This window comes from Vidua chalybeata, chromosome 27 (assembly GCF_026979565.1).
Source record: "Vidua chalybeata isolate OUT-0048 chromosome 27, bVidCha1 merged haplotype, whole genome shotgun sequence".
NCBI lineage: Eukaryota > Metazoa > Chordata > Aves > Passeriformes > Viduidae > Vidua > Vidua chalybeata.
The window spans coordinates 1,710,638-1,737,465 of record NC_071556.1 but is presented as its reverse complement, the minus strand read 5'-3'; the positions used below and the strand labels follow the sequence as shown (position 1 = coordinate 1,737,465).

Here is a 26,828-nt window from a genome sequence, read left to right as displayed (position 1 = left end):
GCCGGATCCTCAGCGCCGCCTGGAGCTGTGCCCGCGGCCGGGGTCGCCCGTGCCCGCCCGTCCGCCAGGGCAGCTCCGCCCGTGCCCTCCCGCTCCCCTCGGCATGTGAGCGCCCCGGCACCGCTGCTCTCTCTCGGCTCGAGCGGCAGCAGCCCCGCGGCGGCCCCCCCGCCCGGGCCCGGCCCCTCAGCCCGGCGCAGGCCCCGCCGCCGCCGCCGCCATGGCGCTGAAGATGGTGAAGGGCAGCATCGACCGTATGTTTGACAAGAACCTGCAGGACCTGGTGCGCGGCATCCGCAATCACAAGGAGGATGAGGTGAGGGGACCTTTTCCCGTGCTCCGGCCAGGGGATGTCACTGCTGGCCGCTGGGGCCTTGTCTGGGAAGGGAATGTTGGTTTGGGAAGGGGGAAGCGGGAGTCAGAACGAGGAAGGTGACGTTGGGGTGTGGGGCAGGAGAGGCAGGCTGGGTGAGAGCAGGGGAGTTCATAAGGGAGGGTCATGCTTGGTGTTCGCCTTTCCATTCCGTGTGTTGTGGTGTTGAGATCTGCGATATACGTACGGAGATATAGATATATATAGATATATATAGATATATATATGTATACATGATCATTATAGAGGAATTCCTTCCTTTCCAGTCCTACAGTCACGTGCTGTAATCAGCTATGTATTCTTCATCCTGAAGCTGTTATACAGGAGGACTAAGCTCCTAATTCAGCTTTCAGACCATTCATGTTTAGTATCTCCAGACTAAAATGTTCTTCTCTCAGAGCTTTTCTAGGCAGCAATCAGTTCTCCGTGTTGGCCTGTTATCCACTCTTGTGTGAGAAACACGTGATCAGGAAATTAGTATAGGTGAAATAATTAGTCATCAAGAACGTGTTATGTGAGACTCCACAGTAAAGTGTCACATGGTAATTGAGAAGTAACGGGCCCCAATGTCATTTTTGTTCATCTTCAAGTAGCTCATGAAGCCTGAGAAGCTTTCTTAATGTTGGTCTAACAGCTGGGCTTTGCTGGTATGTTGGGGGGTGGCTCTAGAGTCAGTATCACCTATCAAAAGCATCGGGAAAAGTTGTAAACATGTAACTGAATGAAGAACTTTACTAGGAAAACTGGTCTTCCTTGCTGGTGCTACTGAACTGAAAATACGACTTCCGAAATCTCTGGAATACAACTTGGATTTTGGAATACAGCTTTCAAAATCTCTGGAAGCCCCTTGTGCACAGGACAAGGGGTTGTTTGGTAGTGAGCATACCTGGGAAATTTCTGTTTTTCACAGAGTGACACAATATGCTGTGTTGGAAGGGACCCACCAGGATCATTGAATCCAGTTTATTTCATCATATGTTAAATTTATGGTATTGGTTTGATGGCAGAGGAAGGCAGGGCTGCTGTGCAGTGCCCTGAAAAGTGTGGGAAACACCATGAAGTGGCAACAGCAAATTTCTATGGAATTTATGAGCCTAGTGTGTTCTGCCAGAGCAGGACCTGGTGAGCAGTATGAAGCATATGGAGCCCCTCCAATGTGTTGTGCTGCTTTTAGTAAATCTGCTTTATTCCTTTGTGCATAGGACAGAAAGTGTTTCATCAGCTGTCAAACCCCTGAGGATCCTCCTGGTGAAGGTCCAGGCCTTTGTGGCACCCGCTCTTTGAGAAGTATTGAATGTTTTTTCTAAAATAATTTTGTGACAAACAGCTTCATAAAGAGAATTCAGAAGCACACCAAGCTTGTTCTCAGTCTGTGACAAGAAATGGTTAAAAAGAATTGGCTTTGGTGCCCTTTGGAGTTAGGAAAAAACACTCCTTGGACAATTTTGTAGGGCTGTGTAGGAAGCTGTTACTGGGGTATGTGCACACTCTGGGATTCAGTGAGGTCAGAGCAATACCTTGTCTCAGAACAGCTGGGCTGCAGCATGATGGGATTTTAAACTCTTCAGTTTGGAGTACAGAAGGTGAGATTTTGAAACAGATAACTATAGGGATAATTCCTTTTTATATCCTCACGAGCACAGCAAAAATTAAAACCCAAACCAGAATGTGTTCTGCTGATTAAGACATTGCACTGGTAAAACCTGTGTGTTTGGGAATCCTTCAAATCATTTATCTTAGTTCCAGAGAGTAGCTGCAAGTCCAGGAAAGGACTGTGCCTTTTCCTGGCTCAGCTGCAGAGAGCTGTAAACCTGCTGTTGAGCTTTTGGGTGTGGATTCAGTGCTTCCCAGGCAATGGCCAGGGACATTGGCTAATTTTCAGGTTATGTTACAAAATCAGAATGCTGTTTTAGAGGAACTAGCTGCAGAAATTCTTCCTCTTTTCCCTACAGTGTTTCCATTGTTCATTGTATCTGTTGAATGTTGCTCCAGTGCTGTAGTTCAACCAACATTTGTGTGTCTCAGGATAAGTGTCTAAGCCTAAGACAGACACGCTATCCTTTTCAGAAAAGCAAATTTGTTTAAAACAAACAGTGTGATTTAGTGGGGAGGATATTGACTATTGGTCTTGGCTAGACAGGAGTTTCTCCAGGAAGAGTTGTCTCTGGAAAGGAGCTACTGTGCTTGTTAAATAGCAATGATAGGAAGAGAAATGAAGGCAAGATTGTTGTTTTGACTTCTGATTTACTTGTGCTTTTTGCAGGAGGTTAGTTTATCTACATGTCTTGGGTTTTTTTGGAATTTAATCACGTGGAAAAATCTGCCATCACTTATTCCCTCATCTCTCTGGGCAGTCTGTGCTGGTAGATCTGAGATGGAAAGTTTTATTCCTTTCCACTTCTTATGCAGGTACCACATGAGCATATCTGGTATTTCACAGCCCATCGAGGCTGTACGAGTGCCTGGCACCCAGTTCACAGTGGGTTTCTCAGTGCAGTTCTTTGATAGCCCCATTGTGTTCTTGCTTGGTGGGTTTGTGTTCTTCCTATGTTGCTGTGACCCTAAATCTCACACCCCAGGGTGTGTCCTGAAGTCAGAGCAGGCCACATCTCTCGATAAGTTTTGGGTGCTCCTCAGCTTGTTAGAGGAGCTGAGAGTGCTGGAGGCTGCCTGGCCCTCGAGCTCACAGCCTCTCTGCAGTATGTTCATTCCCTGTCAGAGGCATTTCCATTGTGTGACCCATTTATTTTGAGTTTAAAACACTGAAACTGAAGGGATGGACTTCCCTAAGAATGCGAGGTAGGAGAGAGAAGGTGGTTAACACAGTCACTGCTCTGTGCAGACTTGCTCTGTCCATCTCCAGTGTTCTGGGAGGTACTGGAGCTGCATGGTCCTTCTGCAGGGAAAGTGCTGTGTGCAAGGAATGAGGTGGCAGAGCAGCATTAGCTCCCTCCCGGCTCTGACACGTTGTGTTTACTTTCCAACAGATGTTTTAGTTCCTGTGGTGTTCCCAGTGCCAGTTCAAAGCCAAACTTGATCCTACTGCGTTTTCCTGACTTTTCACTTCCAATACCTCATTCTCTCCCTTTCATTTGGAAAAGGGATGCTTTTGCTAATGAAAGTGGTGTTTTTCAACAGATATCAGGTGGTTTTGTATGCTGTGGAGTAACTTCTACTTTGTGCCTACTGCTTCAGGATCTGCTCCACAGCATGCTCAGGAGAGGAATGCCTTGTACCGTAGGCTGTTAAAATATACTGGATTTTTGCCAAGATAGTCCAAACTGATAAATTGTATCTGTTCTCCCTAAATGTATAATAAGGGACAGGATAATTCCTTGATGCTTTTTGGCCCTTACATAGTGTTTTTCATTCACAGTTAAAAGTTTGTTTTTCCCAACAAGGAAGCTCCTGTCAGATGCTGATGTGAGATGTTCCTTTAGAAAACTGAAATTATTAAGTAACAGAAGCAGGTATTAATGAGTGTGCTTAGGCTCATTCAGACAGTAGCCCTCTGTTTCAAGTGTCTTTGATTTACTGCAGGACACTTAAGAAGAGAGAAGGGATTTTAAAAAGTCCCGTACTAAATATGTGTGCACTTCTCTTATAACATGAGAAAATTGTCCTCCCTTTTCTCAGAGTCTGTGCTGTGTGTGCCTTTGTGGTTTTGGTAGTTGATACTTTCAGGAAAAATCATATTGAAAAATTCACATTTTCCTGTCTCTGGTGTTGGGTGATAAGTACCTCATTGCTGGTTTACACTTAAACTGTTTCGGAAGAGTGAAAGGAGCAATCGGTGCTGCTGGTTGGGAAAAAACTTAACTCCAGTTACTAATATAATGCTAAATGGGAGGAGCATTCTGTGTCCTGCTGTGAAATGTGTGGTTTACTGTCAGCCTGCCTGTCCAACCTGCCAGTGGCTTCTTGCTGCTTACTGAGGGGTTACCTGAGGACAGGACACTTGTATCGTTAAAAAAGCTTTTTCCCTCTAAATAAAGGGCCGCTGTGTTTCACTGCTGATCTCCAGCTTCTGACACATTTTCAGATGAAACGATGATGTGGGGAGTTTTGAGGAATCTTTTCACATCACAAAACTCTTCTAGCCTCAGCCTGTCCTCAGTGAGGCTGAAGGCCTTCTCATGCTGTGGGTTCTGACAGCCCAGCCTCAGCCACTGGTGCAGTATTAGTATTTGATGGTAAAGCATTTGGGATGGAACATAATCAGGGAATTTTGAGGAATGCTAAACAGTTTGTTGGTGCCTGAAAGAACAGACCAACTGCTGGGCAGTGCAGTTCATTGATGACAGACAGCTCTTTCAGGCACTGCTGCTCGATCAGTTACTGTGTGTTGCATACGTGTTGATATCTTTGAAGGCAGCTCATTATTCCACCCACTTCCAAGTGGATCTCGAGTTGCTATTGTTAATTCTTCGCGCGTGTGAATCACTGCAAAAGACGAAGTCGGAAATAGAAACAATACACAAAGAGGGTTGGATAAGGACCTCACACCACTTGGTGAGGAGCCAGTCTGGGACTGGCATGCAAGGCCCAGTGTGAGTGCCCTGCCTTACCTGCTGTGTCACGGATACAAAGGGCCTGGAGCGTGGCACACGAGCCAAGATGTGGGCAATGTTGTCCTGTGATTACAGGCAGGAGCAGCTGAGGCTTTGCATTAGTGCTGCCTTTCATTAGCTTTTTGCTTTCTCCTGTATTAAATATTACTTAATTGACTGTGGCATAAGTGGGGATAATAGCTTTGTTCCCAGTCCTGATCCTTTTTATAGCTGCCTCTGCTGAGGGTTTGAAATGCTCCAGACAGATCTGTGCTGGCACATGTGGAAGTAAATATTGTGCCCAGGCAGGTCCAGGGGAGAGGAAGAGCTGTCTGGTACCTAAGAAATGGAGTGACTATCCACTATACCTTTAGTGAGGCCAGGAGAAAAACAGCCAGAGAAATCAAAATAAAATATGGCTACAAATTACATTTCTGCACTGTGATCAACTGCAAAGAGTTGTTTATTTGGTGCTTTTTGTTGCAGATCTTTGTCCCAGTGCAGAGTGCAGAAAATGTTTTTTTTTTTTTTTTGTGGTTTCTTTCCATCAGTGTCCATGAAAGTGACTGAAAACCTCTTCCTCCACAGTGTGGGTTAGTGATGACATTTGTGTACAGACAGCATCTTTAGGTTTTCATTTGGAAGTGTTCTTGGGAGTACATCCTGTTCCTCGTGCCCTGTGAAGGGCAGCATTACATGACAGACACCAGAAAGAACTAAGTCATGGGAGCAGTTATAAGGAAGCATTTGTGTTCATTAGGTTATTAAAACCTGCTGATCATTCATGCTGAGAAATTGAAATGCTTCTTCATCTAAGGGGGGGGGTCTGCTAAAATCCAGGTGTCAGAAAGCATAAAAATATTTGAATAGAGTAAAAGTTGCAGAAAATAATATTGTTGGTGGTAGTTTTAGTAGCTCAGAAAGGTAATTGAGTGGGTTTTTTTAAATAAGAAGCAAATGTTGAAAGTAACTGAAATAAGTGAGCCCTGTTGAATCCTGAGTGTAACTGGGTATGAGAAATGTTTGGTTCCTACCAGCCCCTCCTTGGTCACTGCCCAGCAGGGTGAGCAGTCAGTTTGTAAACCTCATAGCTGAGTGCTGGTTTTTGTATTAGCTGTTTCTTTTTTATTATTGTCTCCATTATGACCTAGGTGTCCAAACCTGACGACAACTTCTGCTGAGAAGTTCCCGTGTTGGAAGGTGTATAAATGAAGGGAGGTGTCGATGTGGCAATGTTGAAACTTTCTTTTGGTTGGCTCAATCTATGGCAAAGCTGTATAAAATATATTGCCCCAAGTGGATCACTGTGTTAATCAGCTTCAGTTGTGAGAGTGGATGTTTGTTTCGTGTGAGTGGTGTGATTGTACAGCAGGGAGGAGGTGAACAAACTTATTTTAATTACACAAATATTTGTGCTGAATTTAAGAAGTCGGGAATGGCCATGAACCATCTTTTTCATTGTCCTCCTTACCTTTCCATAACTGCAAAGTACTCACAGCTGTGCATGAATCAGTGTTAGAGCTTTGTAGTATTTTCAGTGTTACATTTTTATTTGGTATTTAATACGTCATTAAGCATCTTTTTTTGGTTTCTCCCTGAACTACTTCAGTCATCTGAGTCTCAGCAACAATAGCTACTTTAGTTTCTCAGGAGGAAGTGACTGCTTCCTATGCATCCAACAAAGCACATGCTTTGATGAAGCCTGCCTTTATCAGAGCATGAAACTGCACAGAGATGTCTGGAACAAGCAAGTTGAAAAATCTCCTGTAAAAAAACTTGCATGGTTTTTTGCATAGTAATGTAAAAATAAAACTTCGGGTACATCTTGTATTTGCAAGAATGAGCACTTTTATCTGACACATCTCTCCAGGCTTAAAAGTTGTCTGCTAGGATATGGTTTAGACAGCACAGACCCCTGAGGATTGTTTAATTGCTGTGCAATTAAATTAACAAATACAGCGATCAGACTGGAGATGTGCTTGTATTAAGGGACTGAGCAGACTGGAGATAATTAAGGGACATCTCTAGACCCTTGCTGCTGCTGTCTGCTTACTGATTCACGATGTTTGGGGCTTGTTGATTGCCACTTTCCTGATTCCCAAGGTGCCAGCAGTGATCTTGGCCTTGCCCACCTGGGAGGGGGCCAGGATGGCTCATGTAGCTCCAGCTTCCTGCATTGGTGCCCTTCTGTGGGCATTTCAGTGTGAAATCCTCAATTGTCTTTGGGTAAACCACCAAAGAGGAGCTGTCCATGGGAGACTGCCAGAACACCCCAGTGCTTGGAGGGATGTTACAGGTGCTTGGAGTCACTTTGGACAAGCAGCTGCAACTCTACAGGTGTTTCTTTTCTGAAACCCAATCTTTGTGTTACAAACCTGTTCAGGAGATCCTGTGTGTTTTTCTGCCATGCCTTAAGGGGCTGTTGTGGTTGGTCTGGGGTCAGATATCTGCCCTAAAATTGGTGCACAGTACTAGCATTTCTCTGATTTTTTTTTTTTTTTTAGAATAAGGTTCAAAGGTTTTAATTGGCTTATGAGTCACTTTAGGATGGATGTGTGCATGCATCATGCCAGATTTGAGTTGGTATGTGTAACTTCAGCAAACATTAACAAAAGAAAAAACTGTAAACCTAATTTTGCATTCCTTCCTCTGTGTTGTTTGGCCAAGGAGTCTTGTGATCTCACTGTGCTTGTAGCAGACAAGGGGGCAGTGGGTAATGCATCGTGTTTCTAATAAATAATATAGAAGTGTGCCACAAATGAACCAGCAGAACCTTGTGCCTCTGGTGCTGTCACTCAGAACATTGGGCTGGGACCTTAAGCCTACCTCAGGATGAGCCAGTAAATCCCTGGAAAGCTGGGTAGCAAGGACAAAACTAAGGCATGTTAAAACATGTACAGCAATGCTGTTTATCAACAGCTGAGTGAAAGATAAGCTTGGCTTTATGAAAATGCCTTTCAGTTTCCTGAGCCCTTTGTTGCAGCTGAGTGCCCTCTGCACTGCTGGATTCAGGCTGCTGCAAACCCATCAAGATGAACATTGTGCAGTTTCCCACTCTCTGCTGATCCTCTGTTCTGTTCTCAGCTGCTTTGCCATGGTTTTGGTGAGGAGCCTGTGTCGAGCACATGCCTTGGAGTTTTCTATCCAGCCATGGAGTAGCCTTAACAAAAGATCCTGTTATTTATCTCAAATAGCTTTTTCTATAGTAGTTAAATAATATTTTTATGGAAATTGATGTGTAATATGTTGATCTCTAATGCTGTGTCCAAGTCAGTAGAAAGCAGCACATTTTGCTCTTTGCCCTTATCTGTTACTTCAGTGGATTCATTCACTACTGTCATGGTAGAATGTGTTCCAGGTATTGCAACACTAGGGGTGTTCTCTGACTGGTTCAGTGCTGTTTGACATCAAGTGCTGCTTTTTGGGTTTGAGAGAAGCTTGGCAAGTGATAAATATTTCTTCCCAGCCTTCTTTCCGAGGCAGCTGATCTGTGCTGTGAATGGGATCTGCTGCCTGAAGCATAAACAGATCTGAAAGTTCCTTCACCTCCACAAGGTGTCTTGGGGCGTGACTGCCTTTGGTGTTGAGCATCGTGGTCAAGTTGCAGCAGTGGGCATCTTCCTCTCATGTGACCATCATGTGCTTGTGCTTGGCTTGATCTCACGGAGTTCGTCTCAAAGTCCTACCAAAAATTGATAAATCCTATAGTGCTTAAAACAAGAAATGTTACATTTTGTGCTTATTTATTGTTATGTTCTAAGTACTGCAAACATTTGTTTTACCATGCTGTAGTTTCACACGTATCAGAAAATATCTTGTTCCTTGTGGCATTCACTGTTAATAATTCTTTCCTTAACACCCTGGAAACACAAGAGAAATAGGAACTAATGTTCTCTGACATTTTGCTCTTTCATGTGGATGGAAGCACTTGGATGTTGCAGTGACAGGTTTGAATCTCAAATCAAGTGCATTTGGTTTGCTGGGCTGCAACCCAAAGTGGTAGGAATGTGAATTTGCCTTTTCTTGAGTTTTGAAGGTGGTTTATGGCTGAGATGAAAATACAACTTCTTAAAGACTACTGGAAATAAATTTAATCATGTAAACCACTCAATGTAAAGGTTCTGCAGTGATCTTCATCCCAATTATTAGTGTGTTCCTGTCAGGTAATGATAGAAAGTACAGCATGGAGAATCACATTTCTTAGGAATGTAATTGTTGTACAGATTAGTGACTTTTTTAACTTCACATACTGCTTGCTTGAGAAAGAGAAGTCTTTTGTGAGCATCTCTGAAATTGTCAGCAAACCCCAAGTTCTGTCTTGGCTTGGAATAAAACTTTACTGTTTTTCAAAGTTAAGTCAAAAAACATGGCTGGGAAGCGAAAAATCCTATAAAGTGACATTTTTGGCTTTCTTACCATGACCCATTCTCCTCTTCCTCCTTCCATTTCAAGGAGACTGTGTCTTTGATTCATGATGCCTTCTCTCTTATTTTAGCCACTCACATTTATTGAAGTGCACATCTTTTCTAGGTGAGATCTTGGAATTCTTGAGGAATTTGGGCTTGTTTTAAAAAACAGCTTGTGTGTTCTGTTAATGGATATAAAATATTCCAGCATCTCTTTGGTGACATACTTTGAGAAGTGCAGTTGTGACTGTGCTGTTCTCACAGCTCTGTACTCACTCGCTGCTCACATCTGCAGGCTGCGCTTGGGTTTTAGCTGGGCTGCTCCGGGTGTGTTCCTGTAATGCTCCTTGGGAGACAGAACAATTACCAGAGTGGTTGCTATAGCATTTCATTAAGGAGCCTTTCCACCGAGGCCGGGAAGGCTCCTTTCCCACTTGGCAGCCCAGCAGGAATAAAAGAGAGCCTCAGCTCCTTGCCTGCTGCTCTCAGAGCCTTCAGCTCTGCTGCTGGCAGGGAGCTCTGCCCCTGCTCCTACCCTTCATCCTGAGAGAGTTCCTGTACCTCATGGCTCTGCCTGTCCTCACCACACTGCCTGAGGGGCTGCCTGAGCATTGCCTGGCTCCCTCAGAGCCATCTGCTGGGCATGTCCACAGGTCTGTTAGTGTTGGGGCTTAGAAATGCTCCTCAGTCAACTGGCCAGAATGTGTGAGCCAAAACTGCAAATAGTACTGTCACAGACCTAGTAAGGAATTAATAGCTAAGAAATATATTGATATTGTAATGAATACTGGGAGCATAAATGAACTCTCAGCACTGCTGAGGCCCTGTCTTGAATCCTGAGGTCAGGTTTGGGCCCCTCATGATAAGAAAGGCATTGAAGGGCTGGAGCGTGTCCAGAGCAGGACTAGAGCACAAGTGTGATGAGGAGCAGCTGAGGGAGCTGGAGGGGCTCAGCCTGGAGAAAAAGAGGCTCAGGGAGGCCCTTCTGGCTCTGCACAACTCCTGACAGGAGGGGACAGCCGGGGGGGTCGGGCTCTGCTCCAAAAGGAGGAGAGGGAACAGCCTCAGGCTGGGCCAGGGGAGGTTTAGATTGGATATTAGGAAAAACTACTTCGTGGAAAGGGTGGTCAGGCATTGGAAGGGGCTGCCCAAGGCAGTGGTGGAGTCACCATCCCTGGAAGTGTCCAAAAAAACATGTGGATGTGGCATTTGGGGCATGTTTTGGTGATGAACATGGCAGTGCTGGATTAACAGCTCTTGAACTTGTTGATCCTAGAGGGCTTTTCCAACCTTAATGATTCTGTGATTCATGAGGTTTCAAAAGCATTTAAGGAAAAATGGAGCTCCTTATATCCTGGGAAATATTTGGTTTTAATTACCACACTAGGAAATTCCTATATTAGAAGGACTTATGCAAAGACATAATCAGTGCTGGGCAAGATAGAAGATTTTTTTGCTGTGTCAGTATGTAAATGTTAAGGGTTTTTTGTTCTTCCAAATATTTAGGCCTTGCTGAGTGAGTTCAATTTTTTTCATTGCATCAAGTGGTTGTTCTCCCTTTGCTGTGTGGTGTGACCCCACTGAGCAGCTCGTGGGCTGCAGTGGGAGCTGTGGCTATGGGTCAGTGGGGAGTGCTTTGGTGCAGGTCCTGTCCGGCACTGTGCCCAGGTCAGGGTTCCACAGCCAGAGCCTCGCTAAGGATCTGCTCCCTCCTCCAGGTTCCCTCCCGGTTCTGTGGGTGTGAAATGTGGCAGCAGATCCAGCCGGGTGTGGTGCTTGGCTTTCAGACTTAGGAGGGAGAATGAATAGATCAGTTTTCCTCATATTGCTCATTCACGGCGGTGCCACTCCACAGGATTAACAAAAAGTTAATACCTGCTGATCCTATAAAGCTTTCTATATATAGTGCCTGTCGTTCCTTGGAGTGTTTTGGGATTTGAAGTACAGCTGTTTCAGAAGGACTTCTTTCTGCTCTCTCTAATCCCTTTTTTCAGTTGCAGATCTGATTCTGAGTTCTGTAATATGCTTTTCCAGAAGCTGGACTAACTGGTAGGCAGGGATTTGCCCTGTGGGATGTTGGGACTGGTGATTCTGGAGCCTTTGTTCAGCTGTGCCAGGCTGGGCACTACTGAACTACGCTGTACTCTATTTTTTCCACCTCTCCTGCTTGCACAGTGGTTCATGCTCAACTCTGAAGAGGTTGCCAGGAAGACTAAGCTAATGTTTGAATAGTTTGGGGATAGATGCAGTGGGAAATAAGTGAGGTTTTTGGTTATGGATGTAAAGACTGAGAACCTGTGTGTCAGTGTCCTTCTGCCTTGAGAGCCATCACTGGCCTTGCTGCCCAGGATGTGGCAATAAGATACACACGTGAAGGATTCTGTGACATTGTTCCAGCGTGCTCTTCTGTGGTTATAAAATATTCAAGGCCAAGTACAATATATTTGTGGATCAGTTGCATGTTGTGTAAGTCACTCTTTCAGCATTTTTAATGAAGTATTTTCTACTCTCAGAAGGTGTTTTTTAGTTTACACTCAAGAGTTTAAACTTCCCATGTGAGTTGTCAGAACCTGAATCGCTCTCAGGTGAAGGGTTTACAATCCCAAATCTGCTTCTGGGTAAAGTCACGTGGTCACTACGTTGTTAAGTGTTTGGGGGTGATGCCATCTCCAGTTTTGGCAGATGCGATCCACTCACCTGTATCCAGAACAGAAGGGATCTGCATACAGGAAAGGGTTGTTTGGTGTTTACAGTGCCCACTCTTAACATGAGAACTCCCACTGTAAGGATAGTATTTCTATCCCAAACACAGGCATTTAGGAATACCTTAAATTCCCTCAAGTTCATTCATCTGCTAAACACCCCCAGCTCTCCCAGCCTGGCTCCAGAGCAGAGGGGCTCCAGCCCTGGCAGCATCTCCGTGGCTCCTCTGGCCTGGCTCCAGCAGCTCCACGTCCTCCTGCTGCTGTTCCCCAGGGCTGGGCAGCTCTGCAGGTGGGGTCTCACCTGAGCGGGGCAGAGGGGCAGAATCCCCCCTCCCCTGCTGCCCACGCTGGGGGCTCAGCCCAGCCCAGGGGGGTTCCTGGGGTCAGTGCCCATGGCCAGGGCAGGCTGAGCCTCTCACCCACTAACACCCCAATCCTTCCCCCAGGGCTGATTTCCATCCATTTTCTATCCACTGTTTCTAGCAGCAAACTTTTGTAAGTTGAATAGTGTCACTCCAGGACATTTGTAAAAGACTAAAAAATGGTTGCATTAATACACAAAAATTAGTGTAAAGGGAAAAAAATGTTGATTAAGTCAGGTCAGTAGACACTTCTATGCTGAAAATATCATTTTGGAGGAAGATGGTGGTATTCAGGCAGGGATTCGGTAATCCGGTTCTGACCTGGTTCCTCTGGCAGTTAGGAATGTGAAATACCCTGGTGTGTGCATGGCTTTGAAAAGAGAGATTATTTCTTTGCATTTAAATTTTCATGATTCCTGTAGCAGATGCCATCAGTACTTAAATAATAATTAATTGTGAACTGGAAGAATCTTTGGCTGAGCACATTCTGCTTATAAAGTAAAATCTATACAGATAATTTTAAATCACATGTTTGCCACATCCTTCCCACAAGCACGGATGTGATTGCTTGGAAAGATGTGAAGCACCAATATTTAAATGTAAACATTGTGACATTTGGCTCTTTGAATTGCTGAGAAATTCATATAAATAACTGTTATTTATCAAAATGTGTAAATAGCAAAAGGGCTCATGGGGGTTGAGAACCAGAGAGGGGGTTCATGACTTTTCATGGAGCTTTCCATGGCTGGGGGGATCCAGGAAGCACCTGTGCCATCCAAGCCTTGTTTTGTGTCCCTTCAGGCATGGGTAATGTTGTGGGTGCACACCCACAGTGTCATCATTGGCAGCATGTCCAAAAATGGGGTGTTTTCATCAGTCACCTTTCATTTGTGGGCTGTTAGCAGGGTTTGGCAGTTTCTTTTTGTCACGTAATGAGCGGGTGTTCTCTGACGTCCCTCTGGAAGCAGTGAGTTTTCCAGCAGTGGTGAGCTCTGTTTTTGTTCAGACCTCTGCCTACTCAGTCTCCATTGAACAACTTCCTATTTGCAGATTTTTGAATCTAGAGTGGTGTAATTGTGAGGGAGAGGCAGGAGGGGCAACCACCAAAGAAACATCTCATACTTTTGGTTTTGTAACAGAATTGTCGTGGTTCTTTTTAATAAGTAATTTTGTCAGAATTAAGTGCTTACTAAATAGTGTGTGTGTGTGAGATTGGTGCTTGCAAATGCTGAGTTCTACTGCTTCTCCCCACCAACATGCTGGAAACTTGAGAAACTGGTGGAAGAGCTCAAATTTTTGTTTATTTTCCTCAGGCAAAATACATCTCGCAGTGCATCGATGAGATCAAGCAGGAGCTGAAGCAGGACAACATCGCAGTGAAGGCAAATGCAGTCTGCAAACTGACCTATGTAAGTGCCTTGCTGGGATCCCATGGAATTGCAGCTGCATTTTGTTCTTTCCTGCTAATTTGGAGCCAGCCTTGAGTCTGGATGCCTGCTCTCCCTGGGCTGCTCTAAGTGCAGGCTGTGGGGACAACGCTCCCCCAGCTCTGACGTCAGAGGCTGCACGTTGCTGCTCTGTTTGGTACAATTGGATTTTATTGTGATGGGTCAGGAAGTGAATCTCATTTAAAGCAAACAAGTTAAAAGAAATTGTTTTCAGCTGGATTGGTTCTTATGACATAGTGACATGAACACTTGCAACTGGGTTTGTTTCTCTTTGCTCAGTCTTTTGTTGACAAGGAGAAGACAAAAATTTTGGTAAGAATTCTTTTCGTGGTTGTTAAGTTTTTTATTAAAAAAAATTCAGGAAGAAAACCCTTCACACCAATGCTTATATAACTGCATATCATATAATCACAGAATGATTTGGATTTGAGGAGACCTTAAAGCTCATCCTCCTGCCATGGCAGGGACACCTTCCACTATCTCAAGGTGCTCTAGACCCTGGCTTTGGGCACTTCAGGGATCCAGGGGCAGCCTCAGCTGCTCTGGGCAGCCTGGAACTAATGCAAGCTGTTGAAAACTTGTGATGTCTTTCACTTACTGTGAGTGGTGCAGTGTAACATTGCTCATAAACCTGTGATGTCTTACAGTATAATTTTCTGACTCCTGTTGCATCTTCAATTTTGGGACATGTCTTGACCTATTTTCTTGAGTCTCTTATTTCAGAACTTTATCTTTGCTTCTCTGCTCACAGTTACAGATGCTGGGCTATGACATCAGTTGGGCTGCTTTCAACATTATTGAAGTTATGAGTGCTTCCAAGTTTACATTCAAGGTGAGTTCTCTGTAAATGCAGCTGTCCTGGCTAAGCTGTCAGATACCTTTTGTGAAAAGTCAGGGTATTTTTATATGAAGACCACCTGAGATTCTTAGTACCAGGGACTTTTTATTTTTTAATAGTTTTATAATTTTTCTTGAAAGATTTACTTTATGTTCTCTTGCAGACTTTTTTCACCCAACAGGGTAGAATGTTGTTTCTTAAGAAATTATTTCCAAATGTGGCTTTATACCTGAAACTCAGGAGTCAACACAGACAAAATAATTGTAGTAAACAATCCTACCTTATTTCTGCAGCTTTGTGGTCACTGAACTGTGTTGTAACAAAATAGAGAAGGTGAAGGTGGTTTTCTTATCCCTAAGACAGATAAATTATCAGTAGAACATTACTTGTCTGAACTTACTCTTCTTTGATATAAATCCCTGTTTCTAGGGGAACCCTCTCATACCTCTTCTGTTAAATAAACCTACTCGTTCATCTTTTTAATATTGCTTATAAAGCCACCAGCTGTTTTCCACTTAAGCATTGTCTAAATTGACTTTAAAAGCAAACCTTGTTTTCCTCCTTCCCTTTCCCAGCGCATTGGTTACCTGGCTGCCTCCCAGTGCTTTCATGAAGGGACTGATGTCATTATGCTGACAACTAATCAGATCCGAAAGGTAAATGTTCATTCTTCAGTTTTTCTTGCGCTGTCTCCCTACTTATACTTTCACATCTGTATGAGTATTTCTCCATGAGGAATACAGAGGCGTTTAAGTAGAATTCTTGATTTGCAGTCTCCTGTCGTTCCACAGGCAGAGGGATTAATGAAACACTCAGGAGCTGTGCACATCCCTCCCTGTGCTGTCTCATCCCAGCTCTGTGTTTGTTCAGCACAGAGAATGGTGACAGAAATAACTTTGCTGGTCTCTAGGCAGTGCTTATAAGAATGTAACAGGCAGGAAAAATGTCCCCGTTCCTGAAGTAAAATGAGCAGTGGCTCAGGAGTGACATGGCTCCACAACACTTCTACTTGTGAGGGATCTTTTTGTCTGTAATTCCACATCAGACTTTGACTTCTCTGGTAGAATTGAGTGTAAACATGGTAAAGAGTGTATGGAAGGTTTTGTTCTGTATTCATGTACCCACGTGTGTATTCTTTTTCATAGAGTTGATCACTTAGAGTTACTGGTTTGCAGCATAGTTTTCCCATTCTTGAAGCTACAGATATTTTTTTAAAGCTCTTGACTTTCATTTTTTAAGTATCACTAATTTGACTGATCCAGTACAAGATGTGCCTACATTTTTACCATCTGAGGAACCAAAATGTGTTTTCCTTGCTGAATAAAGAGCAGTGGGATGTTATCCAGTATCTTCCCTAAAGAACTAGTGCTTTTCCCTCTATCTTTTGAACTATTCTGTGCTGAATGTCAATATCTATTGTCTTTATTATGGACACTTTACTGGATTTCAGTCACTTACTACTTACAAAGTGGCTACTTCCACTTTGTGCCCAAGTTTTTACGTAAAAGACAAAAATCTCTTTATGCCTTTTCATGTTTCATTGATCCAACAACTTGAGATTTGAAGGATTTATCAGTTCTCAAAATATATTAGAGCCAGGATGAATTGCCGGTTTTTGCTCCTTAAGAAGTAGATTGCATTATTCTTAAAGTGGACTCTAATTTCCCACCACCTGCAGCAGGTTTTTAAATGAGATGTAAATGGCACAGAACCCCAAAGGCCTGCTATGTTTAGCTCTCCTGAAGCAGCTTCAGTATCCATGTGAATCTGGACTCTTAATTGAGCAGTCCTTGTGGGAATGCTCTGTGCAGCATCTTCATGTTTGTGTTTCCTGATACACAATTTATAGTCTGTACTTGAACATACTCAGATTAATTTTACTATGGGTAAGTGACTTAAGCTTAGAAAGATCTGAAAGACTATGGAGGGCTGGGTAGGATACTGACTACAAATAGATCCAGTCCACAAAGACAGGACATGAGTTATGTGTGTGGAACACATTTATTGGTCAAGTTTCCTTGGAAGTTGGGGTGCTGCCAACAGCTCAGGAGAAGAATAATCTCATTTCTCCACTAGATTAAGGTGGAACACCACTCACCAAGAGTGCTTGTTCCCAGTGAAATTGATGGCACTTGGAATTGGACTTGCAGGGTTGGTGTTTAATACCAGTTTTTTAGGACTTTAAATATGTTTGTGATCCTGTAATGAGTGTTTAAAAACTATTTCCATTCCCAAAACACCACCGAGGTGTGATCTCTGATTACTTTTATGTTGCAGCCATCCATCTCTTGTTTAATTATGGTCCTTTGTGCCCATTATTAAACCCCAGGCTGGCTGTCGTTTAGCAGGTGTTAGTAGTTGATATATAAATATTCCCATGAAGCAGAAGCTCTGCTTCATTTATGTTAAATGAATAAAATTAATCTGAGGAAGTTGTTTCTTGACTTTCTGTGTGATCTTAAATTTTTGAGCGTGTTTCTCTTTTTTCAGGATCTGAGTAGCCCTAACCAGTATGATACTGGAGTTGCACTGACTGGCTTGTCCTGTTTTGTTACTCCAGATCTTGCCAGGGACTTGGCAAATGACATCATGACGTTGGTGAGTCGATAAGGTTGAAATAACTTTATAATTATAGAATGTTAAGTTATTCAAATCTGGTAAATGTCTTAAATTTAGAACTGATACGTGTGAAACCTGCTGCTTCATTCTTGTGGGGGTTCTGGGGAGCTTTCACAGATCTTACTTAGATCAAGAGGATCACTTTGAAATACATTCATTCGTTTTGGTGATAAACAGCAGTATTTTGCCCTTCCCTCAAAGCTGAGTTTTCCAAAAGCAGTTGAGTCTCCCAGGAACAGCTTTGGCTACAGCAGTGTGAGCAAGGAGCTCTGGAAACACAGATGTGCTCAGAGCCTGACTGCAGTTGTTTCATTAACAGATGTCTCACACAAAGCCTTACATCAGGAAGAAGGCAGTGTTAATCATGTACAAAGTTTTTTTGAAGTACCCAGAGTCCCTCCGTCCTGCATTTCCTCGCCTTAAAGAGAAACTTGAAGATCCAGATCCTGGTGAGTGGATTTTAGTGAATTCCTTCTGCTCTCACATGTGGAGGTCCATGTGCTTGTAGAGCTTGTGGAGAAAAGAGTGCATGAAAAATGCTGTAATCATCTTTTGGCCACTGACTCACCTGTTTCAGGGTAGGTGAGCATAGGAGAGTTTTGATGGGTGTTGCCATATTAAAAATACGTTCTTTAAAATGTCCATTTCTTCAAACCCAAAGCTACTGAAAATATTTCAGGGGGTTAAACCTTAATGGACAAAGTAGCTTAAAGTTTCCTGATTTATTGCTTACTGAATTTGGCTATTGGAAATATTTAACTTGATTTCAGGGTTTGGGGTTTTGATTTTGTTACTTCCTGTGCTTTTTTAGCAAGCTGCAGCTGTTGACTTGCAGTGGATACACTTAAAATTATTTAACATTCCAAAAAGCAGTCCAGACTGCTCTTTGGGCTCCTCAGTACTGTGTCAGTGCAGGTCAGCAGCAGCACAGGAAATCTGCAATTGCTCAGTATCATATTCACATTTTTGCTCAGTCTTCAGGAGGTGCTGGTGTACCCTCACTGCACCACAACGCTTGTTTTAGGAATTCTGTGTGGAGTGTGTATCTGATCTCCACTTGATTTGTATCTGCAATCACAGGGAGAAATTTAATTGCATTTCCTGGATGGTTTTATTATGGGCATGGAATATTCATCTTCCAGGGACAATGTTATTAAAGAAAGCAAAATCCCTCACCTGCAGAGAGAGGAAGAAATTGCCTGTTAAGCTTTGTGAAGGATTGCTCTCTGCTAGGACACCCAGCCTGTCTAGATGAAAACATTCCAAACTGACAATAACCCCCGTAAGAGGCTGAGCAATGAGAAGGGAGTGAATGTGTCCAGTCAGATTGCTTAAGGAATTGTTATTTTTGTTTTGTATTTAAACATTTTTAAATAATACATATCAGAAAAGTCAGGAAGTGATTGGAAACCTCCTGGTGGCTGATTATTGATTGTGTTGTCTGTGTCCCACAACCAGCTCTCCACAGTCCAGGGCAGGGATGTGACAGTGTGCTGTTTTTTCTCATGCTGGACCTAAAGCAGATACCTGGCTCACTGCTATATTAGAAAATAGCCACAATTAAATAAAACCCTTTCTCAGTTTGCTTTTGCATCCCTGTATTTACTGCCTCAGGGTTGGGAATGAGGCTAAACCATTGGATGCACAGGTCTGAAGCTTCAGCTGCTTTTGCTGTGGGGGTTCTGCACCAGAAACTTCAATTACAATGAAGGCATTGATGAGATTTGTGCTTCTCCCACTTGTTTTCCCCAGGTGTGCAGTCTGCTGCAGTAAATGTTATTTGTGAGCTGGCTCGACGCAATCCCAAAAATTACCTTTCCCTTGCTCCGCTCTTCTTCAAGTTGATGACGTCGTCAACCAATAATTGGGTTCTCATTAAAATTATAAAACTGGCAAGTATTCTGCTTTTTGTTTACAGGATTAGGGTTCACATTAAATTACCTTGGGTGTGAAAATGGATTTCTTGCTGGGAGGCATAGTTACCATTCAGTCTGAATAAAAAGAAACCAGGAATATCTTCTAATGTTTGTGAATGTAACCAAAGAGAAAAATATGTTAATATAGCTTGGTTTAAATACAGTGAGCTGTAATTTACATAATGTTTTGAAGCTGTTGAAAAGCAGCTATTAACTCACTTTTCTTCTCTTTGAATAGTTTGGTGCTCTTACTCCATTAGAACCAAGACTGGGAAAAAAACTGATTGAGCCCCTGACCAACCTCATCCACAGGTATGTGTGACAGATCCTGCCTTGTTAGTCAGAACGGGGGAAGGGCCTCGTGGGTGGGTCAATAGCTGGGGTGAGGATGCATTTTATATTTTTTTGTTGACTTTTGGTATATTGGCTTCAAGTATCAAAAGATAATCTTAGATCAGGGTTGTTTCTGGAAAACCTGAATGAGGTAAAATACCTTAAAGGAAAATCTCTGGGTGTCTTGACTTTCAGCATGAATTCCTCCAAAGGATGGATGAAAATTGGAGCAATTTGCTTTCCTTTCACTGCATTTCAAGCCAGAAATTACTGTAGAGGATGTATAAAAAGGCTCAGCTGTGTATTTTGCCTCTCCTGTTCACCTCACACATTTGATTCCTGACTTTTGGGAGTGCCTTACCCACCAAAGCAGCGTGACAAGGAATACATTAAAGCCCTTTCTCGTGCATTTGGCAGCTCAGATGTGTTTTGAAAGAGGTTCTTATATATATGTTCTAAATGTAGATAAAATAAAGTTGAAGTCATTTCCTTTTCCCTTGTTAATGCTGGTTTGTGGTGGTGTAGTGGTTCTAATTCCGAACTGAAATCAGGAAATAGATGCCTTGGAGGGAATACATGGATTCTTCCTGTTATGAAGAGGAAGTGTGATCTTACACAGGAGTTGATGAGTGAAAAAGTTCGTTTCTTTTCATGTGACAGAGCAAGGTTTCAAGCAGATATCTGTGTAGCCTTGAGAGCAGCTCTAGCCAGATGATTTCTGTCCATCCTCATATTCCTTTAAGGCAGGTTCAGAACAAACAGGTACCTACAGGGAGTTGTCAGCAGTAACAGATACAACCCACCAGAAAAAGCAGGAAGATGGACAAACCCACTCCTCTTCCCAGCTCCCACATTAAGTAATTCTGAGTTTTGGGGACTGGATCCTCTTTGGCTTGGTCTCCATTCAGTCATTTTGAGTCTCATAATGAGTCACAGCACCCTGAGCTGTCCCACCAAGTGCCCAGGGTGCAGAAGTGTTGCTCGTGGTTCTCAGCAGCCCAGGCTGACCCTCAGGGTAGCACTGTCTGTGTCTGTCTCCAGAGCTGTGCTCCTTCCCTGTGTAGCCTGTGCTTGGAACCTGCTTCTTGGGGCTTGGGAGGTTCCTGGTTCCTTCTGGTACAGATTAGGCTATGTAAGGACCTCTGCAGTACTCAGAACTGCACTGGCTGTGTGTTCAGCTGGCACAAGCAGCCTTGAATTTGAGTTTGGGGGAAATCAGACACTGGAAATGGGTTACTGACTTCCAGGGATGGGAAGTGTGTTCCTGCATCCCAAACCTCTGCTGCTGGGGCATGACTCACTTGCTTGGAGAGAGTCTTGAGCTTCTCCATCTGCCTTGTCGTGAATTTTTGACCTTGGGCAGAGGATTTAATCTGATTTTTGGACAAGATTGCTTCAGTATTGTGTGACTGGTGCTGGAGTTAGAGTAGCCACTTCCTTACGTATTCCCTGTGTCACAGTGCTCTTACTTGCTGCTTTTCCAGGATGATTTTTGGATTTTTAAACATTTGCTTAAAAACTCCTCCCCCCAACAGTTTTTAAGTGAGAATCATTTCATCTGTTTGAAGGGATATGGAGCAGAATATTGACAATGTCTTGTGAAGTTCAAGGTGCTAACTAGCTCCAAGATAGTGCTGACAACTCTTCAAAATGTGCTGGTTTATTCCTTATTTAATATACCTGATTTCTGTTTCAGCACCTCAGCCATGTCTCTCTTATATGAATGTGTGAACACAGTAATAGCAGGTGAGAACTGAAACTTGGAACCTAGAAAAAAATGTGATGAACTTTGTCATCAACAGACACCATCTGTAAACCTTTTATTCTTCAACTTAATGTATTCTAAAATGCAATAAGTCTCCTGGCAAACTTTGTGTTACTGTGGGGCTGAAATCCTTTGTTGTCAGTGGGTGAGGCACAGTCACTACACCTGTGTTGTGTTTGCTGAAGCCAGGTACAGACAATGAGATTATTTATATGCCAGATCCTAAATGTTGCTACAACTACAAAATGTACCAGCAGCGATAGAATTAAAACAAGTGATGTCTCTTTGCCAAGATTTCTTATGTGATGATGGATCAGATATTTTTTTTAATTTTGCAACTTTGCAGTTTAAAAATGGGGTGTAATTCCTTAGAGGAGCCATTGGAGTTACTGATTGGCAGTTTCAGTTTCTGGGGAAGGGATATGAACTCCATAACTGGGAGGGTGAGAGAAAACAAAGGCAAAAAGGGATAACACAGTATTGCAGCTCAGGCTTGGCTGCAATATCTGAGTGTGGAGCAGAGGGTTATTGACATTCACAGTTGGTCTGTCTATCTCCTGTGGGTTCTTTGAATAATGGTGCAGAACTTGCTGTGCTGGGTCAGTTCAGAGAGGGAAGAGAGATCTGTCACTCACTGTGTATTCCTTCAGGGAAATGAGGTGTCATGATGGGAGGGAGAATTACACAGTGGGGAACTCCATTGTGGGTTAGAGTGGCCTTCACTGAGATCCAGTGGGTCATCCTGTGGATAGAGGGGGAATTCACCCACCCAGGACACCTCAGGGATGGTGATGTCAAACTTGGAGCCAGCAAACGAGCCCTGAAACAGAGGAGCAGCTGGTACCTGCAGCTCTGGAGGTGACAGTGTCCAGCTCAGCTTCCCTGCAGGGACAGAGGGCAGCACATGGCACCTGCTCAGGCACAGCTGGGCTTGGCTGTGCTGTGCCAGCAGCAGTTACCAGGGTGAGCCCACCTTTTCTGCAGTGGGGCTGTGTGCTGCCAGAGCTTTCAAGTGTCCCATATAATCAACAATGGCTGGCTTGATTATAGCTCCAATCTAATCACATTAAACTCCAGGATCTGTTGCTGCATCCTGTTGCATTAGGAAAGTGCACAATTAAAAATTCAGCTGTACAGTAGCTGCTGATTTATTAACAGCTTTGAGTGCTACATGATGTCAGTGAAATAAACCTTAGTGAGAGGAAAAAAAGAGCAGCTTTGACCTGGATGTTACAGCTGTTTCCACCTTTACACTTTTTTCCCTGCCCTCTTATTATTACTGTTACAGTATATGAAACTTTAAGTTCATGTCACAACCTTCTCCTTCCTCCAGACCCCCAAAAGTCCAAGCAAACAGACAAACAATAATCTAGTACCTTTCCCTGAGACCTGAGCTGGGTGAGGGCTGTTGGGTATTGTTGTTGCAGTCACTCCCAGCACAGAAATACTGACTGGAATTTGTACTTCTGTTTCAGTTCTGATCTCTCTGTCCTCGGGGATGCCCAACCACAGCGCCAGCATCCAGGTGGGACCCTGGGTGTAGGGGTTGTTTGTTCTGCTCTGCTGTGGGATCCCAAGGGCCAGGGAAAATGGGATTGCGTTCCTCTGCCAGAAGTTACAGCAGTAGCTCCCTGAAGTGCTCTCACTGTGCAATCCTGCAGATTGAAGCATTCCCTATATAAATTTTCCTACTTAATTCACTCTAAAATGCAGAGTTTGAGAGTTTTCCCAACTCATTATTCATATCCTGCTATCAGTACAGTCATACAGAGCTTCCTTTTGTTTGGAAGTCCGTTAATGCAACAAAACCCTCTCACCTGGAGACCTCAGGTCTTGGTCAGGTACTTCCTTGTGTACTGAGTAAACTTCATGAAGACTTTAATTAAGACCTGTAATAAACATGGTGTGGTCTTTTTTTCCAGCTTTGTGTGCAGAAGTTGAGGATATTGATAGAAGATTCTGACCAGAACTGTAAGTATGGTGCTTGTCTTCATGGAGCTGTTGGCCCCCAAGCACTGGGGAGGTGCTGCAGCAGCCTCAGAGGGGTTGCAGTGCCTGGTGTGCTGTAAACAGTTGCTGGGGGGTTTAATATGGAAATAATTTTTGATATTGAGCACTTCTTTATAATACTTTTTTTTAAAAACAAATTACAGCAGTTATTACTGCTGTTTGTGGTCTTGTAAATCTAAAACAGTTCTTTCCATGCTCTGGGACTTCCCTTTTTATAGACCGGCTGCTTGGAAAGCAGTGACAGCTATTTTCAGCAGAGTGAGCATAATAGTAAAATGCAGGAGTGTTGACTTACTTTAGTGACTGCAAAGAATACTGGGAAATTTTTAACTTTAAGATTTCATGCTCAGCCCAAAACAGTGTTTCTATATTTGGAAAGAAGTTTTATTTTGTCTTTCACAGTGAAGTACCTGGGCCTGTTAGCTATGTCCAAAATCCTGAAAACGCACCCCAAGTCAGTTCAGTCTCACAAGGATCTCATTCTCCAATGTTTGGATGACAAAGATGAGTCCATCCGACTCAGAGCTTTAGATCTCCTCTATGGCATGGTACGTTCCTACATTTATTTCTTCAGCAGCCCCATTGACCCTTTAGGAAGGTGCTGTTTAAGGAGAACATGCAACTTTCTCTGCCCACTCCACAGCAGACTTTTGATAACAACTCCCATATCTTCTCTTAGCACTTAGGATAAGTAAAATATCTGGCTCAGCATGAGGGCTTTAAAACTTCTGATTCAGACTGGATGGAGTTTCTCAGTTCAGGCCCATGGAAATCACCCATTTTGAAATCAATTCCACTGGATGTTAATGACTCCTAAATTTGTTTCCTTTATAAGCAAAAATGTTTTAATCTCTTAAACTTCCTAATCTGGCAGTAGAAGATTCACTTTCTCTTGAATTTCTGTATTGCTGATAGTAATTCTGATCCTCAGCTCTCCCACAGCAAAGTCATTACAGAATCAGCTGGGTTGGAAAAAGCCTTGGAGATCATCGAATCCAACTTATGACCTAACACCACTTGTCAGCCAGGCCATGGCACTAAATGCCACATCTAGTCATTTCTTAAACACCTTGTGACTTGTGCTGGCTCTTCTTTAACAAAAACATTGAACAGCATTAAGCAGGTTCATTTTTGGATTTGGGCCCACAGAGTTGGTTCTGCTTTCTTGTTAACATGATATTGGTCCAGCAAAGCGCCAGCAGCCACTTTACTGGAACGGGAAGGACTTGGCAGTGTAGGAAAGTGGTTGAACCTTTCACCACCTCTTTAACAGGTCTCCAAGAAGAACTTGATGGAGATTGTGAAGAAACTGATGATTCACGTGGATAAAGCCGAAGGGACGACGTACCGAGATGAGCTGCTGACCAAAATCATAGACATCTGCAGCCAGTCCAATTATCAGTACATCACAAACTTTGAATGGTCAGTGCTTTCAGCTGCCAGCTTGGAGCTCATCACAAAGGTAATGCTGGGTTGTTCTCTGATACTCACCCATCCCTTCCCCTTTCCATAGGTACATAAGCATCCTGGTGGAGCTGACCCGGCTGGAGGGCACGAGGCACGGGCACCTGATCGCAGCGCAGATGTTGGATGTGGCCATCAGAGTGAAAGCCATCCGGAAGTTCGCGGTATCCCAGATGGCCATGCTGCTGGACAACGCCCACCTCATCGCCAGCAACACCCAGAGGAACGGCATCTGTGAGGTGCTCTACGCTGCTGCCTGGATCTGCGGGGAGTTCTCCGAGTAAGTGCAGGCAGAGCCTGGTGTGCCCTGAGGGGCAGATTTTGGGCAAAGCTTTTGGTCACTGAAATGTGTTTTTGAGAGAGAGTTCAGAGTATGTACCTTAATGCCACCAAAGTGATTGTTTTTCTCTTGTTCCTTCACACTATCACTCCTCAGCTCTTTCTGGCCAAGGCATTTTTAACTATCTGATCATTTTTCCTGTCTCTCCAGCCTTGCCCATTCATGCAGGAAGCTGTAGTAGTGAATCATAGAATCCCAGAATATTCTGAGTCAGAAGGGACAGTCAGGGATCATTGAGTTTAACCCCTGTCCCTGCACAGCCACCCCACCAAGCCCACCCTGAGCATCCCTGAGAGCTCTGGCAGCCTCGGGGCCGGGACCATTCCCTGGGGAGCCTGGGCAGTGCCAGCAGCCTCGGGGGGAAGAACCTTTCCCTGAGCTCCATGCCAAGCCCTGGCACAGCTCCAGCCCTTCCTGGCCTCCTGTCCCTGGCCCAGAGCAGAGCTCAGCCCCTGCCCCTCTGCCTCCCCTCGGGAGGAGCTGCAGCCCCCGAGGAGCCTCCCCTCAGTCTCCTGTGCTGCAGCTGAACGAGCCAAGTGCCCTCAGCCACTCCTCAGCCCCTTCCCCAGCTCCGTGTCCCTCCTTGGGACACTCTCCAACAGCTTTTGGATCTTTGGTAATGGTAGGTATAAGCTGTTATAGATCTTTGAAGGAAGTTCTTAATGATTAAGGTTTACCCCTATTTATATTCTAGGGAACATGTGCAATCACCATTAGTTCTTTCTCTCATCCCTGTTTTGCCCTTGTTAAAAGATTTTTGTAGACCCCCATCTTCTGGAAATTAAAAGCTGTAATCTTTTTGCTCAAAATTTTTTGGTACCCACAGTAGCACAATTTTCAGTGTTCTTGTACCAATATGGTTTTTTTTTAGCTTCAGCAGATGTTTTTGTCTCTTGCTTGTGCAGATATAGCTGTTACCCAGCTTTTATTCTGGTAGATTGGACAGGTGTGATACTGGAGTCTCCTCTTACCAGCTAGTTTGGTGTCTCCTTCTAATTGCCACTCTGAACACTGGCTCCAGTTTAAATTCACACTGTAGGTGTGATATTGGGGGAATGCTGATACAGCTCAGATCTTCATTTTCTTTAAAAAAGCAAAATGTTGTACAAGGAAAACTGCATATGAAGAAGTAAGAAAATATACTCTTCCAGTGTTATCACATTTTTACTTAGAAACAACTTAGCTTTCCGTTTGTAATAGTCCAGTACCTTTTTTGTGCATCTTCCATTTAGTTGTGAGCAGATAATTTGGAGTAATAGCATCAGATCTGTTAAAACAAAGTGCTGTGATCTATATTCCTTTGTGTGCTAAGCACTGCCTGCTGGATTTTAATTTTGCTTGTTTTTCATCTGTGTGTTCTGCCCTTACAGACATCTCGAGGAAGCCAACCAAACCCTGGAAGCAATGTTGAGGCCCAAAGTTACAACCCTGCCAGGCCACATCCAGGCTGTTTACGTGCAGAACATGGTGAAGCTCTATGCATCCATCCTGCAGCAGAAGGAGCAGGCTGGGGAAAAGGAAGCAGCTCAGGAAATTACACAGCTGATGATCGAGCGCCTGCCTCAGTTTGTGCAGAGTGCAGATCTGGAGGTTCAGGAGAGGGTAAGAGAAAGAAATTACTTTGGGCTTTATCATGGGAAGCCTTGGGGCAGGTCTCTGGTTCTCTGTGGCTGTGCACATTTTCTATAAGCTGTTACCA

General features: G+C 43.8%; 1 protein-coding gene across 1 annotated transcript in view; it reads left to right on the top strand.

Moving 5' to 3' along the window:
* The window catches only part of AP3D1 (adaptor related protein complex 3 subunit delta 1), a 43,311-nt gene continuing 16,483 nt past the window's right edge, over positions 1-26,828 (top strand). Inside the window, exons 1-15 of the mRNA XM_053965761.1 lie at positions 1-316; positions 13,710-13,805; positions 14,596-14,676; positions 15,258-15,338; positions 17,173-17,280; positions 17,621-17,750; positions 19,054-19,193; positions 19,456-19,529; positions 21,247-21,296; positions 22,791-22,840; positions 23,238-23,286; positions 23,728-23,873; positions 24,599-24,747; positions 24,839-25,069; positions 26,500-26,731. Coding sequence (XP_053821736.1) covers positions 221-316; positions 13,710-13,805; positions 14,596-14,676; positions 15,258-15,338; positions 17,173-17,280; positions 17,621-17,750; positions 19,054-19,193; positions 19,456-19,529; positions 21,247-21,296; positions 22,791-22,840; positions 23,238-23,286; positions 23,728-23,873; positions 24,599-24,747; positions 24,839-25,069; positions 26,500-26,731 — 1,713 coding nt within the window. The 5' untranslated portion in view covers positions 1-220. The remainder of the gene's footprint in view (positions 317-13,709; positions 13,806-14,595; positions 14,677-15,257; positions 15,339-17,172; positions 17,281-17,620; positions 17,751-19,053; positions 19,194-19,455; positions 19,530-21,246; positions 21,297-22,790; positions 22,841-23,237; positions 23,287-23,727; positions 23,874-24,598; positions 24,748-24,838; positions 25,070-26,499; positions 26,732-26,828) is intronic.